The sequence below is a fragment of the Psammomys obesus genome, unplaced genomic scaffold (genome assembly GCF_907164565.1).
Source record: "Psammomys obesus unplaced genomic scaffold, mPsaObe1.curated_primary_1811, whole genome shotgun sequence".
Taxonomy (NCBI): domain Eukaryota; kingdom Metazoa; phylum Chordata; class Mammalia; order Rodentia; family Muridae; genus Psammomys; species Psammomys obesus.
Genome location: NW_026594418.1, coordinates 1,339,511 through 1,353,411, shown reverse-complemented (window position 1 = coordinate 1,353,411; position 13,901 = coordinate 1,339,511). Strand labels below are relative to the sequence as shown.

At 41.6% G+C, this 13,901-nt stretch overlaps 1 protein-coding gene across 2 annotated transcripts in view; it reads left to right on the top strand.

Annotated features, from left to right (window-relative positions):
* Tek (TEK receptor tyrosine kinase) overlaps positions 1-2,379 on the top strand; it is a 117,877-nt gene extending 115,498 nt beyond the window's left edge. For both annotated transcript variants that reach the window (XM_055618979.1, XM_055618978.1), the window contains exons 22-23: positions 475-574; positions 1,402-2,379. In XM_055618979.1, the coding sequence (XP_055474954.1) occupies positions 475-574; positions 1,402-1,476 (175 nt within the window). In that variant the 3' untranslated portion in view covers positions 1,477-2,379. The remainder of the gene's footprint in view (positions 1-474; positions 575-1,401) is intronic.
* Positions 2,380-13,901: the final 11,522 nt, after the last annotated feature.

Genomic DNA, 13,901 nt, shown 5'->3' with positions numbered 1-13,901 from the left:
TGTGTGTGTGTGTGTGTGTGTGTGTGTGTGTGTGTGTGTGTGTGTGTATTTCTCACTGTTCTGAAATCTGGGAAGTCTAAGATCAAAGTGCCAACAGATTGGTGTCTGGTGTCTGTGAGACATTTCCTAGCATTTCATTAGGGGAACTAATATTTTAGAAAGGTAATATTCCAAAAGTAATGTTACTATAGAAAGGTAATTCAGTTCCCTATTCATGGCTACAATGGCTGAGATCAAGGTCCTAAAAGAATGGCAGCAAGACTGCACTATACAAATGAAGAAAGGGGATGTGGGTTTGGAGGAGGAGAGGAAGGCACTCCGGAAACTTCCTAGGTAGAGCGCATTTATTTTATGCCTGACAACGTCCTGACCATACATCCCTCAGTGGCTAATTTTCCTTTTCTCCTCCCCGTGCTAAGGCTTACCCCATTCCAAAGCAGTCAGAATTAATCCTTTCACTCTTTATGTTCAAAGGTATGATCTAATGAGACAGTGCTGGAGGGAGAAGCCTTATGAGAGACCATCATTTGCCCAGATTCTGGTGTCCTTAAATAGGATGTTAGAAGAACGAAAGGTGAGCACAGTTTGATGCAAACAGTACCACTCTTTCCCTGGAATTTGTGACGTGCCCATGGTGATCTCTAAAAAGCCACTGATGCAACTCGACACGCTATTCTAAGAGCAGCCTTAGGTATTCTTAGAATACCTAAGGGACCTTAGGGCCGTAACAGACATGCTCCCAACTCCAAGGAGTCAGCATTTAGGGGAAAAGAAGATTTCTATGTAAGATACAGTCACTCATGCATACAATAAAATACAACCTCCAAATTGTCTGTTAGAGCTGCAAGGAATCTTATTCATGCAGCCTGGCCTTTTTAATTTTATAGATGAAAATACAAGGATGTTAAGTGACTTGGCCAAGAATACGCAGACAACAAAGTCTGGCTTATAGTTCACTGTTTGGAGGGTAAGAAAGTCTATTGAAAAATTTTAAAAGAGAATTGTCTGTATTACTTTAGGGGTCAACAGACAAATAAATGTAAGTTAACAAAACAGATTATCCATACAGGGAGAGGTGAAGAATCAGTGTGGTCAGGGGAAGGAGCCTACACTAGTTGACATTTTAGGAGAGGCCAAAATGAGAAACCAAAGGTGCTCAGAAAGCAAGGATAGTGGAGAGTAGTGAATCTTATTTGGAAGCCAAGAGATGAAATTCAGAAAACAAAACAAATGAAACAAACAAGCAAACAAACAAAAAAACCACCATCATATACACAAGAGTGAGAACGGAAGGTGTACCCCCAGCCATGAACAATAACACAAAGCCAGGGCAATAACCTAACTGCTCCTGGCAGAGGCGGAAGCGATGTACTGTATTCTGATCCTTTCTCGTTCCTTCAGACGTACGTGAACACCACACTTTATGAGAAGTTTACCTATGCGGGAATTGACTGCTCTGCTGAAGAAGCAGCCTAGAGCGGAACCCTTCCTCTTCGGTTGCCGCTTTCCCTTCGCTGGCGTGAGAGCTTCCTTGACGCGTGCACTCAGCAAGCAACCCTCTGCCAAGAGATGTGATATACAAGTGTACATGTTGTGCTATGTGTTTGGGACACTCAGCATAAGTCTGCAGTGCGTTCTCACTCTAATATGACTGTATATACTGCTCAGAGTGAGAATGTGCTGAGATCGGGATGCCTGTTTGTGGTTTCATATAATATATATTTTTCTAAAAACATGGATTGCCCAGGAAAGTGTGAGTACATATACTGTAAGCATAATGTTATTGTTCTAGATGTTTTTTTAATACTTACCTTTAGAACTGAATGCTATAAACGTGTTCTGCTGTGTACCCATAAGATACTGTTAATTAGCCTAACAATTCCCTTGACTGCACAGGAAGAAAAGGGAGAAAAATGGACGAATTATATTAGAAGATGGGTTACTACCCACCAGACTGAACAATTCAGGTAGCAGAAAAGAGGGTCTCAGCTCTGCCTCTCACCTACAGAAGCCAGATCATTGGTCATGTGACAGTTTTCCTGCAAACCATTCCAAAAATGTCAACATCTAAAAAACGTTCTAAGGAGGACTAAAAACCTTCCGAGAGATATAAGGAAGGTCAAAAAACAAAGTATTGGGACTTCTTTTTAGTTTCTCTAGTAATCTGTTGTATATTTTAAGAAGTAAAAGTAAGAATTTAGGAGCGATGTGTGACGTTTGTGACACGGAGTTACTATTTCCACACGTCTCGCACACTGTCATCATATTCCTATATGTATTGCACACCGTCGAAGTTTGTAGTTTTGATCATTTGTAAATTTACTGTTGAACCACCAGCTGCACTGGTTCCTCCTGTAGGTGAATAAATGTTTTGTCTACCCACAATCTGTCCAGGAGTGTATATCAAAAAGCATATTTGGGAATATATTTTTGAGAAGATGTCTTAACTGATGAATCAACCAAGGATCATGCATGGAGAGACCTAGACCCCCTGTTCATATGTAGCCCATAGACAGCTCAGTCTCCATGTGGGTTCCGAAGTAAGGGGAGCAGGGGCTGTTTCTGACATGGACTCAGTGGCAGGCTCTTTGATCACCTCTCCCTGAGGAAATGGTGGGGCGGGGGGGGGGGGGAGAGCCTTACCAGGCCACAGAGGAAGAGGATCCAGGCAGTCCTGATGAGACTTGATAAGCTAGGGTCAGATAGTAGAATAGGAAGACCTCTCCTATCAGTGCACTAGGGAAGAGGGATAGGAGGGAAGAGGGAGGGAGGGTAGGGCCAGGAGGAGATAAGGAAGGGGGCTACAGCAGGGATACAAAGTGAATAAATTGTAATAATAATAATAATAATAATAATAATAATAATAATAATAATAAAGAAAAATCTAAAAAAAAAAAGATACCTTAAGGTGCATGGAGTATATTCCCCAAGGCAGGTATGCAAAGCACACAAGGCTGGTAAGCTCTACATCTCTACCTCCTAACTCATTATCTTGCCTCTGCCTTGGGGAAGTCGATCCCCAAATGCAGTCTACTGTGATTCTCTGACTAGGAACTAGAACTAGAATCTTGTAATTGTTTTACACTTTGACATATATTTAGAAATGAATGGGTAACTCAACATGCCTCAGATATGTTGCTTTCAGAACAGCACATTCGAGAGTATACCAAGCACAGGAACAGTGCTGCCACCACCATATGGCTTACTTAATTATATGGAAACGTGTGAAAGCACCAAGATGGTGAAGTAGGCAATCGCTCAGCCTCCATCCCTCCATAGAAACACCAATCCAGACAGCTGTTGATGAACCAAAAGGAGGCCAGAGAAGGATCCAGGGCATCTTAAAGAATCTGCAACAGGATAATGGAGAAAAGCCCAGGATATCCACATGAGCATTTCAGATGACTGCTGTGGACAGGAGATGCTATTCATAGCAGCCATATGCTGGGACCACTTTGGACCTCAGCACAAAATTCTGCAGAAAATACCGGCATGTCTGGCCGCCAAGAGAAAGGAAATAAAAGAGAGGAGGAGAACGGGTAGGAGATTGATTATTCTTTCATATCAAGAGAGGACTGTTTTGTTTGTTTGTTTGTTTGTTTGTTTAGCACCATGGAGAAAGTCACTCCTAATTCATTCCATCCTAGGCCCATAGCTGGTCTCCAGGGCTCCACATGGCTGTGGGCTCCATGGCTATACAAATCTCAGTCACCACAGCAAGGAAGTTCAGACTCCAGGCTCTGAACTGAAGCCCTCAAGCATGCCTCCCCTCACACAGCTCAGCCACCATGGAGTACTCAGCTCCATTCAGACCCTGGAGCTGCTGTTAGAGCACATGGCATGTCTCATTCCTGCTCCCTGGCCACACACCACCACACTCAAACACATAATGTGGCAGCATGAGTACCTGTGCCCCAAAGTGATGGTCCATACAAATATACCTGCGTTTCCGGCTTCAGTTATATGAATGTTTTATAGGCACCGCTCATCCCATATAAAGCAACTGCAAAACAGTGCACAAGGCAGACCTGTCGCCCAAAGGGATCCACTCAGTTACAACTTCAGCCATGGGAGAGAAAGAGGTCAAACATCAGCAGGCATTACCAGGGAAGACCCCAGCAGTCTTCTCCAACACTGTAGATGATTCATGTCAGCTGTTGAGAATGGTGGTGATTTTCCTCCTTACCAACCTCAGCTGACAGAACTGGCAACAGTATCTAGTTGCACCTTTACTAGTATTGGTCCCATTCGCCAAGCACTTCTGCAGCCTCTTGCAGGGAATGTCCTTCCACAGCAAACCAGGTACATAAAGTCTGCAAGAGGCGCCTCTTCCACTAAAGGCTGTCATCGTAAGCATCAAGAAGCATGAAAAACCAAGGAAACAAAACATTGACAAAAGAACACAATTTCCTTGTGGTTGATTCTAAAGAAATATATGTACTCCCTAGCAAAGAATTTGAAATGGTATTTTAAGGAATGTCTTCAATTTTCAAGAAAACATGAGAAAATAATGCAGTGAAACTGGAAAACAAATCTAGCACACAGACATGCACATGTGTGTATATAATTCTGGAATTGAAATGTGCAATGAATGAACTGAAAATTCTGAGAGAGAGTGTCAACAGCAGAGTAGCTTCAGCAGAAGGAAGTCAAGCTGAAAACGCATTATTTGAAAATACCAATACAACCAGAAGTAAAAAGAATGAAAGGAAACTAAGAGTGCTTCAGGGTCCTCCCTCTCTGGCTCCATTCCCTGGGGCCCAGCCTTCCTCCCTCACCCCATCCATTTGTAGCAGCTGCCGCTACCACGAAGCACTAAACTTGGGGACTGTCTGGACTCTCCAGTCTGGGAATCAGTAGGTAATCTTCCCTCTCCTTCCTTCTCCTTTCTGTCCTCCAATTCCAGTTCCCGGTCTCATCCCTAGCACTGTAGCCGACCACCTGCAGGGGCTTGTATTCCTCCTCTGCCTCTACTCCCTGGCAGACTTAGCTACCACCTTCCTGTGGACTCTCTCATTTCCTTCCTCTGTCACTCCATCCTCTTCCCTTCATGTCATCCCCCAATAACTAGAAGCACATTGTACCCAAAACTCCCAGTGGCCACACCTGGCAGGGACTCAGAATCATTCCCTTCCAGGCAACCCCCAGCCACCAAACATTTCTAAGATCAAGAGATGTCAACAAAAACCAAGGAATGGAACAAAGACAAGATATCAACACTTAGAATTACAATTACCCCAAACAGGAAGCTTGCATAAAAATGCAAGTAAAAATAGCCAGGAAAATATATCTCCACCAGAACCCAGCAACCCTACTACAGTAGGGCCTGAGAAATGCAACATAGCTGAGGCACAAGACAAGGACTTCAAAATAGCAATTATGAATGTGTTCAAGGACCTTAAAGAGGATATGAATAAGTCTTTTAATGAAGTCTGTGAAAGCACACAGTGGAATGAAATTCAAGACCTGGATGTAGAAATAAGATCGCTTTTAAAAAACCAAACTGAGGTAAAACTAGAAATGACAATTTTAAGGCAAGAGAAACCTCAGAGGAAAGCTTTACCAACACAGGAGATATAAGAGTCTCAGGCACTGAAGACAAGATAAGAATAAATAGATGGCCTTAGTCAAAGAAAATGTTAAACCTAAAAAACTGAGGCCCTAAACATCCAGGAAATCTGGGACATTATGAAAAGACAAAAATCTACAGAAAAAAAAAAAAAAAACAAGTCAAAGGCCCAGAAAATATTTTCAACAAAATCATACAATAAAACCATTCTAACTTACACAAGAATGTGCCTATTAAGGTACAAGAAGCACATAGGACACCAAATTGGCTGAACCAGAAAATAAATTCCCCATGACATAGACTAATCAAAATATTAAATGTACAGAACAAAGAAAGAACCTTAAAAGTTACAAGTGAAAAAGACCAAGTAACATAATGGCAGACCTAGAATAACACCTGACGTCTCAATGGAGACTCTAAAATTCAGAAGGCCCGGAAAATATGTTCTAGAAGCTCTAACAGGGCAGAGGTACCAGCCCATATTACTATATTAGCGATACTTTAAATCAAAACAGTCTGAGAAAGAAAAAAAAAACATTTCACAATAGAACTAAATTTAAGCAGCATCTATTTAATAGTTCAACTCTATAGGAAGCACTAGAAGAAAAACGTCAACCTGAAGAGGCTAACTGCACCCACAAAAAATGCAAGGAATGAGCAATCCAGGCCAGCAAGTCAAAACAGAGTGAAAAAGGACCCACATCATAGCAAAATAACAGGAACCAACAAACATTGCTCATTGATAATGCTCAGCACGAGGGTCTCAATTTGCAAACAAGAAGATAGACTAACAGATTGAATTTAAAAGCAGTATCCATTCTTCTGCTGCATCCAAGAAACAAACCTTAATATCAAGGATAGATATCATCTCAGGGTAAAAAGATTAAAAAAGATATGTCAAGCAAATGGACCAATGAAGCAAACCACTGAAGACATTGTAACTATCTGACAAAAAAAAAAGACTTCAAACCAAAACTCATTAGAAGATAGAGGAAGATACTACATACTCAAAGGAAAAATCCACAAAAGAACACACCATAGTCTAAATATTTATGAAACAAACACAAAGGTAACTAAATTCATATAAGAAACACTACTACAGCTGAAATAACACGTTGACTCTCACGCAGTGATAGTGACTTCAATACCCATTTCTTGCCTTTAAAAGGCAGATCATCCAGACAAAACTAAACAGAGAAATGATGGCGCTAAATAATATAATAAACCAAATGGACCTAGCAGATAGTTACAGAACAATCTATCCAAATACAAAATGATATGCTTTCTTCTCAGCAGCTTGAAGAGTTTTCTCCACAATTTACTACACAAAGCAACTCTCAACACATAGAAGAAAATTGAAATAACACCATGCACCCTATCTGACCGCCATCGATTAAAGCTAGATATCAGCAACAACAAGAGGTTTACAAACTCTTGGAAACTGAAGGACTCATTACTGAATGAAAAATAAGTCAATACAGAAATTAAGAAATAAATATTTGTAGACTCATATGAAAATGAAAGCTCAACATGCTGGAGGACACAATTTCATAGCACCAAGTACCTACCTTAAAAAAATTGAGAGATTTCATATTATTTATATAACAGCATACCTGAAAACTCTAGAACAAAAAGAAGAAATAACACTCCGAAACAGACAATAAGAAACAATCAAACTCAGGGTTTACATCACTAAAACAGAAACAGTAACAACAATCAATACAAAGAATTAATGAACAGAGTTAGCTCCTTGACAAAATCGGTAATTTTGACAAACCATTGGCTTAATAAACTAAAACGTGGAGAGAGAAAATCCGAAATAACAAAACTAAAGAAGAAAAGGGGGACAGAGTAACAGACACTGAGGAAATCCAGAGAATCATTAGGACATACTTTAAAAATCTCGACTCCCAGGGTAACACCTAAAATAAATGAAAAATTTTCTTGATATATACCGCCTGCCAAAGTTAAGACCAGATGAGCAGTTTAAACAGACACATAACTAGTTTGGTTTGGTACACTATTCACAGGAAATGAAGTCAGCATATTGAAGAGACAACGGAAATCTCATGTCCCCTGCAGCATGGCTCACGATGGCCATGATGTAGCATCAACACACATGTCAATCAATACATAAAAATATTGAGATACTAGTCACATTTTTACAAGAAGGAAATCCTATCATTTATGAAAATCTGAATAAGCCTAGAAAACAAAAATTATGATATGTTAAATACAACAGGAACACAATCACATGATGTAATTTAAAAGTCAAACTCAACAACACAGAGAGTACTAAAGGGTGGGGGAGGCTGGGGAGGCTGGTGAAAGCATAATTACAAAATTTAAGGTAGAGCGGAGGATCTCCTGCAGAGAATCTACTTGACGCCATTATGATTACAGAGAAATACATATAACATGCTTACTAAGGCAGAATATTTAATTCAAGTATTATTACAATAAAAATGATAAATGTAAAAAGTAATTTAAATATTAAATAATCTTTGCCTGGCCATTCCAGTACATATATATATGTATGTATGTATGTATGTGCGTGCGCATGTGCGTGTGTGTCAAAAACCTCATGGTATATACTTAAATATGTAGAACTTACACTTTTCAGTTTAAATTTTTTAAATGGGTCTAAATCTATGTGATTCCTTCTGCTTTTGACCTAAGCACTATGCAGACAGTCTTGCTGACTCTTTGATTGCTGGTCTATGGGAGTTGAACAAGAGCAAGGATGACTGAAAACTGCAAATGTGGCCTTCAAACTTCGTGTGTGGGTTTTGGAATGCATGATTACAGGACCTTGTTTTCTTTTGTCCCATGCAGTTGGACCTTCCTGATTACGTATTACTTAAAATAATAAAGCATATCCTCTTACAGTCTTTCTCAGCAAGGCTATGACGAGAGAGCGGGTAAGAAGTTCTGCAGCGGTACCTAAAAGGCACTCAGCTATTTGACAGAGCTGCCAGAAATACACACTGGAGAAAAGACAGAGTCTTCAACAAATGGTGCCAGGAAACCTGGGGATCCACATATAGAAGAATTAAGTTAGACACCCTGTAAAAAAATCAATTCTAAGTGCATCAGAGACCTTAAGGTGAAATCCCAAACATGTAATCTGCTAGGAAAAAAACAAAACAAAACAAAACATAGGTAGTACCCTATAAGCTATAGGTAGAGGGACTACCTAAAAAGAGTCCTAAAAAGGACTCTATTCACTCAGGAATTAATGCTAACAACCGACAAATGGGAACTCAAAATTACACAGCTTCTGTTCAGTAAACAACCAAGTGAAGAAGCTCTCAGTGTGAGAGAATCATTGCCAGCTGTACATGTTAGAAGAATAATATCCACAATATACATTAGAACTAACAAAACAAAACCAACAACAGAAAAAAAAAAAAACCCGAGAAAATAAACAACCTAGTTTTAGGAAAAAAAAAAAAAATGGGTCAGAGATCTAAGCAGAACATTCTCAAGATAAGAAATAAAAACAGCTTAAAAAAAAAAAAACCAGAAAAAACCTTAAAAGCCAGGGGTGGTGGTGCATGCCTATAATCCCAGCACTCAGAGAGGCAGAGGCAGGTGGATCTCTGTGAGTTCGAGGCCAGCCTGATCTACAAAGAGAGTCTAGGACAGCCAGGGCCACACAGAGAAACCCTGTTTCGAAAAACCAAAACCAAACCAAACCAACACAAAACAAACAAACAAACAAAAAAACCAACAACAACAACAACAAAATCTTAAAAGTATTCAACATCCTACCTGAAAGAGGAAGAATCACGCTTCCCTTGGGACAAGATCCCTGATGGGTTGTCTAGTATCCAGTGGCCAGCCCTAAACAAATACACATATGAATAGCAGTAAATAGACTCAGCAGGTCAGGAGTGTCTGTGTGTATTTGTGTGGGTATGTGTATGTGGGTTGGTGTGTGCTGTGTGTGTATATATATATGCAACATAATTAAGAATAAGTCAATCACTCTGGAAATCAATCTGGCGCTTTCTCAGACATTTAGGAATAATGCTTCCTCAAGACCCAGCTATACCACTCCTAGGCATATATCCAAAAGATGCTCAAGTACACAATAAGGACATTTGTTCAACCACGTTCATAGAAGCTTTATTAGTAATAGCCAGAACCTGGAAACAACCCAGATATCCCTCAACGGAGGAATGGATACCGAAATTGTGGTACATTTACACAATGGAATACTACTTAGCAATTAAAAACAAGGAAATCATGAAATTTGCAAGCAAATGGTGGAATCTAGAAAAGATCATCCTGAGTGAGATATCCCAGAAGCAGAAAGACACACATGGTATATACTCACTTATAAGTGGGGACTAGAACTATAATATAGGATAAACATACTAAAAATCTGTACACCTAAAGAAGCTAAACAAGAAGGAGGACCTGGGGTAAGATGATCAATCCTCACTTAGAAAGACAAATGGGAAGGACATTGGAAGTAGAAGAAAACAAGTAACAGGACAGAAGCCTACCTCAGAAGCCTCTGAAAGACTCTACCTAGCAGTGTATCAAAGCAGATGCTGAGACTCATAACCAAACCTTGGGCAGAGTGCAGGGAATCATATGAAAGAAAGGAGAGTTGGTAAGGCCTGGAGAGGACAGGAGCTCCACAAGGACCAAATATATCTGGGCCCAGGGGTCTTTTCTGAGACTGATTCTCCAACCAAGGACCATGCATGGATATAACTTGGAACCCCTGCTCAGACATAGCCTATGGCAGCTCAATATACAAGTGTGTGCCCTTGTAAGGGGAACAAAGACTGTCTCTGACAATGGCTGGCTCTTTGACCTCCCCCCCTTTGAGGGAGGAGCAGCCTTGCCAGTCCACAGAGGAGGACATTGCAGCCAGTCCTGATGAGACCTGATAAGCTAGCGTCAGATGGAAGGGGAGGAGGACCTCCCCTATCAGTGGACTTAGAGAGGGGCATGGGAGGAGATGAGGGAGGGAGGGTGGCACTGGGAGGGAATGAAGGAAGGGGCTACAGCTGAGATACAAAGTAAATAAACTGTAATTAATATGAAAAAATTAAAATTTAATTAAAAAAGAATAGGTCATGAATTATTGGGGTGGCATGAGAAGATTTAAAGGAGACTGGGAATAGAAAGAATGTAAGTGGCCATACCCTTGGTTACCTGTGGCTCAGCTCCACCACTGATGACGAAGCCCTGTTAGTTTTGTAGCCTGTCGGCAGCTTCCACACTGATGATTCCGTGGGCTTTTATTTAGAGCTACAGTCAAAATAAATACAGTCTGTTTCTAGAGGCCTGTGTGGTAGTTTGAATGAAAATGCCCCGTAGGCTCAAAAGGAGGGGCATCACTGGAGGTGTGTCCTTGCTGGAGGAAGTGTGTTACGGGGCCAGGCTGTGAAGGTTTCAGAACCGCAAGCCAGACTTAGTGGTTCACTCTCTCTACCTGCTGCTTGCACGACGGTATCAAGAACTCTCAGCTACCTCTCAAGCACCATATCTGACTGTGCTCCCTTCCATGATGACAATGAACTCAACCTCTGAACTACGAACCAGCCCCAGGTAAATTCTTGGCTTTATATGTGTTACCGTGGTCCTAGTGTCTTTTCACAGCAATAGAGACAGCCTGTTTTCAAAATACATACAAGTCTAAAAAAGAAAAAAACAAAAAAACAAAAACCTCATACCTGAAGGAGGATAAGGCAGTTTTGGTATAGGGAATATAGACCAGACTTGAGTGTGCTCCATGATCTGTATGACACCTGACTCTAAAACAAGAAAGCCGGCTCTGCTGACAGCAATGAAAATCAGGTGATGGCACACTGTCTGATGGAAACACACCGTCCGATAGCCAAATTACCATATTCAGACCAACAGCATGTGGTAGAAAGCTTACGTTTACTTCTATGCACTTATGGCAAAAAACAAAAACAAAAACAAAACCCTCTACTTACAGGAGAGCTAAAGAATAATTTGTTAGGGGCATAATTTGTGGTTCTCTTTCTTTAGACAGGGTCTCACTGTGTAAACATGGCTGGCCTGGGATGTGCCTTGTAGACTGGGCTGAATTTACATTCATAGTGAATTTCTCAAGTCTGCTTCGGGGTGCTTGGTTCAGGGTGCTAGGATTACAAGAATACACCACTTTATCTGGCTGGTAAAGTTTTTTAACATCAAGAAAATAAGGATGTCAAGTATGTAGAGAGAAAAAGAAATGCAGAGATTGAGCTAGTGCCTGCATGCCTGCAGTGGGCGAAAAACTTGTGGGCGTGCGTGGTCAACCAATGTGTGGTTTAACTTGAGGCTGATGCCAGGACAGGGAACCCATGCCTGATACCGCTTGGATGGCCTGGAATCAGAGACTGGATAGCCCGGAGACCTAGGGCAGACCCAAACATGACTGGACTACAAAATGATAATGATAATAATAAATGATATGATTCCTAAAAATATTCTGGTTTATGCCTAGATAAATGAGCACAGCAGAACAGTTGTCATCAGAGAGGCTTTCCTTGTCAGTAGATGGGAGCAGATGCAGAGACCCAGAGCTAGGCATAAAGCAGAGAGAGTCTAAGTTGAAAGTCTCCATCAGGTCCCTCCCCTTCAGAGCTCAGGGAATCCCACTGAAGAGAGGCTAAAAAGATTGTAGGAGTCAGAGGGGAGGGAGGACACCAGGAGAACATGGTCCACCAAATCAATCAAGCAGGGTGAGTTTGGGCTCACAGAGACCGAAGTGGCAAGCACGGAGCCTGCAGGAGTCTGTATCAGGTCCTCTGCATATATGTTGAGGCTGATAGCTTGGTGGTTTTGTAGAACTCTTAACTACGGGCGTCTGTTTGTCTCTGACTCCCTTGCCTGCTCTGGGGACTCTTTCCTCCTGTTGGGCTGCCCTGTCCAGCCTAGGGCTCCTGTCTCACCTTGTTATATTTTATTTTATCATGTGTGATTGTTGTCTCTTGCAGGCCAACTCTTTTCCAAAGGGAGACAGAAGGGGAGTGAATTCTGGAGAAGAGGGGAGGTGGGAGAACTGAGAGAAGTGAAAGGAGGGGAAAGTGTGGTTGGGATGTATTGTATGAGAGAAAACGATATTTTAGTTAATCAATCAACCAACAATTAATTGATTGATTAATTAACGAGTGATACAGCTGGATCTTGAGATAGATCTCTCTATTCCCAGCTTTGTGGGGAACCGCTACCAACTTCCATAGTGGCTGAGTAAGTTTAGAGTTCCACCAGCAATGAATGGGTGTTCCCCACACTTCACATCCTCACCAGCTATTGCTTGCATTATTGGCTCTGGCCATTCTGACTGGTATAACTTGAAATTACAAAGCAGTTTTGATTTGCATCCCCCCCTTAATGACTAAGGATGTTGAATATTTCTTTAATGCTTCTCAGCCATCCGACTGTCCTCTTTTGAGAACTCTGTTTAGATCTCTACCTCATTTTTGGTTGGGTTGTTTTCTTGATGTTAAGCTTTTGGGGTTTTATATATATATTTTTGATATTAGCCTTCTATTGAATGTGTAATTAGTAAAAGTGTTTTTTTTTTCTTTCATTCGGAGCTGGCCGCTTTGTCCAAATGACAGTGCCCTTTGCCATGCAGATGCTTTTTACTTTCATGAGGTCCCGCTTATTGTTGATCTGAGTGCCTGCGCTAACCCTGTTCAGAAAGTCTTTCTCTATGTCAGTGAGCGCAAGATTATTCCCCACTTTCTCCTCCCTCAACTGCATAAATCCTTTTTAAAATTCATTCTTTTGTTTGTGTATTCACTTTGTATTTCGGCTGTAGCCACCTTCGCCCCCCTGCCCACGTCTCCTCCCAGTCCCACCCAACCTCCCTCTTCTCCCCCTGGACGCCTTCCTTAGTTCACTGTTAGGGGAGGACCTCCTCCCCTTCCATCTGACCCTAGCCTATCAGGTCTCATCAGGACTGGCTGCACTATCTTCCTCTGTGGTCTGGCAGAGCTGCAACCTCCCAGGAGGAGGTGATCAAAGCGCAGGCCATTGAGTTCATGTCAGAGACAGCCCCTGCTCCCCTTTCTAGAAAACCCACTTGGAAACTGAGTAGCCCATAGGCTTCCACTGAGCCAGGGGTCTAGGTTAATCTCCATGCAAGGTCCTTGGTTGGAGTATCAGTCTCTGCAGATCCTTCTGGGTCCAGGTTTTTTGGCTCTGTTCTCTTTGTGGAGTTCCTGTCTATTCCAGGTCTTTCTACCTACCTTTTCTTCCATAAGGTTTCCTGCACTCTGCCCAAAGTTTGGCTATGAGTCTCAGTATCTCCTTCAATACCCTTGATGGGTAGAGTCTACAACAAGCAGGA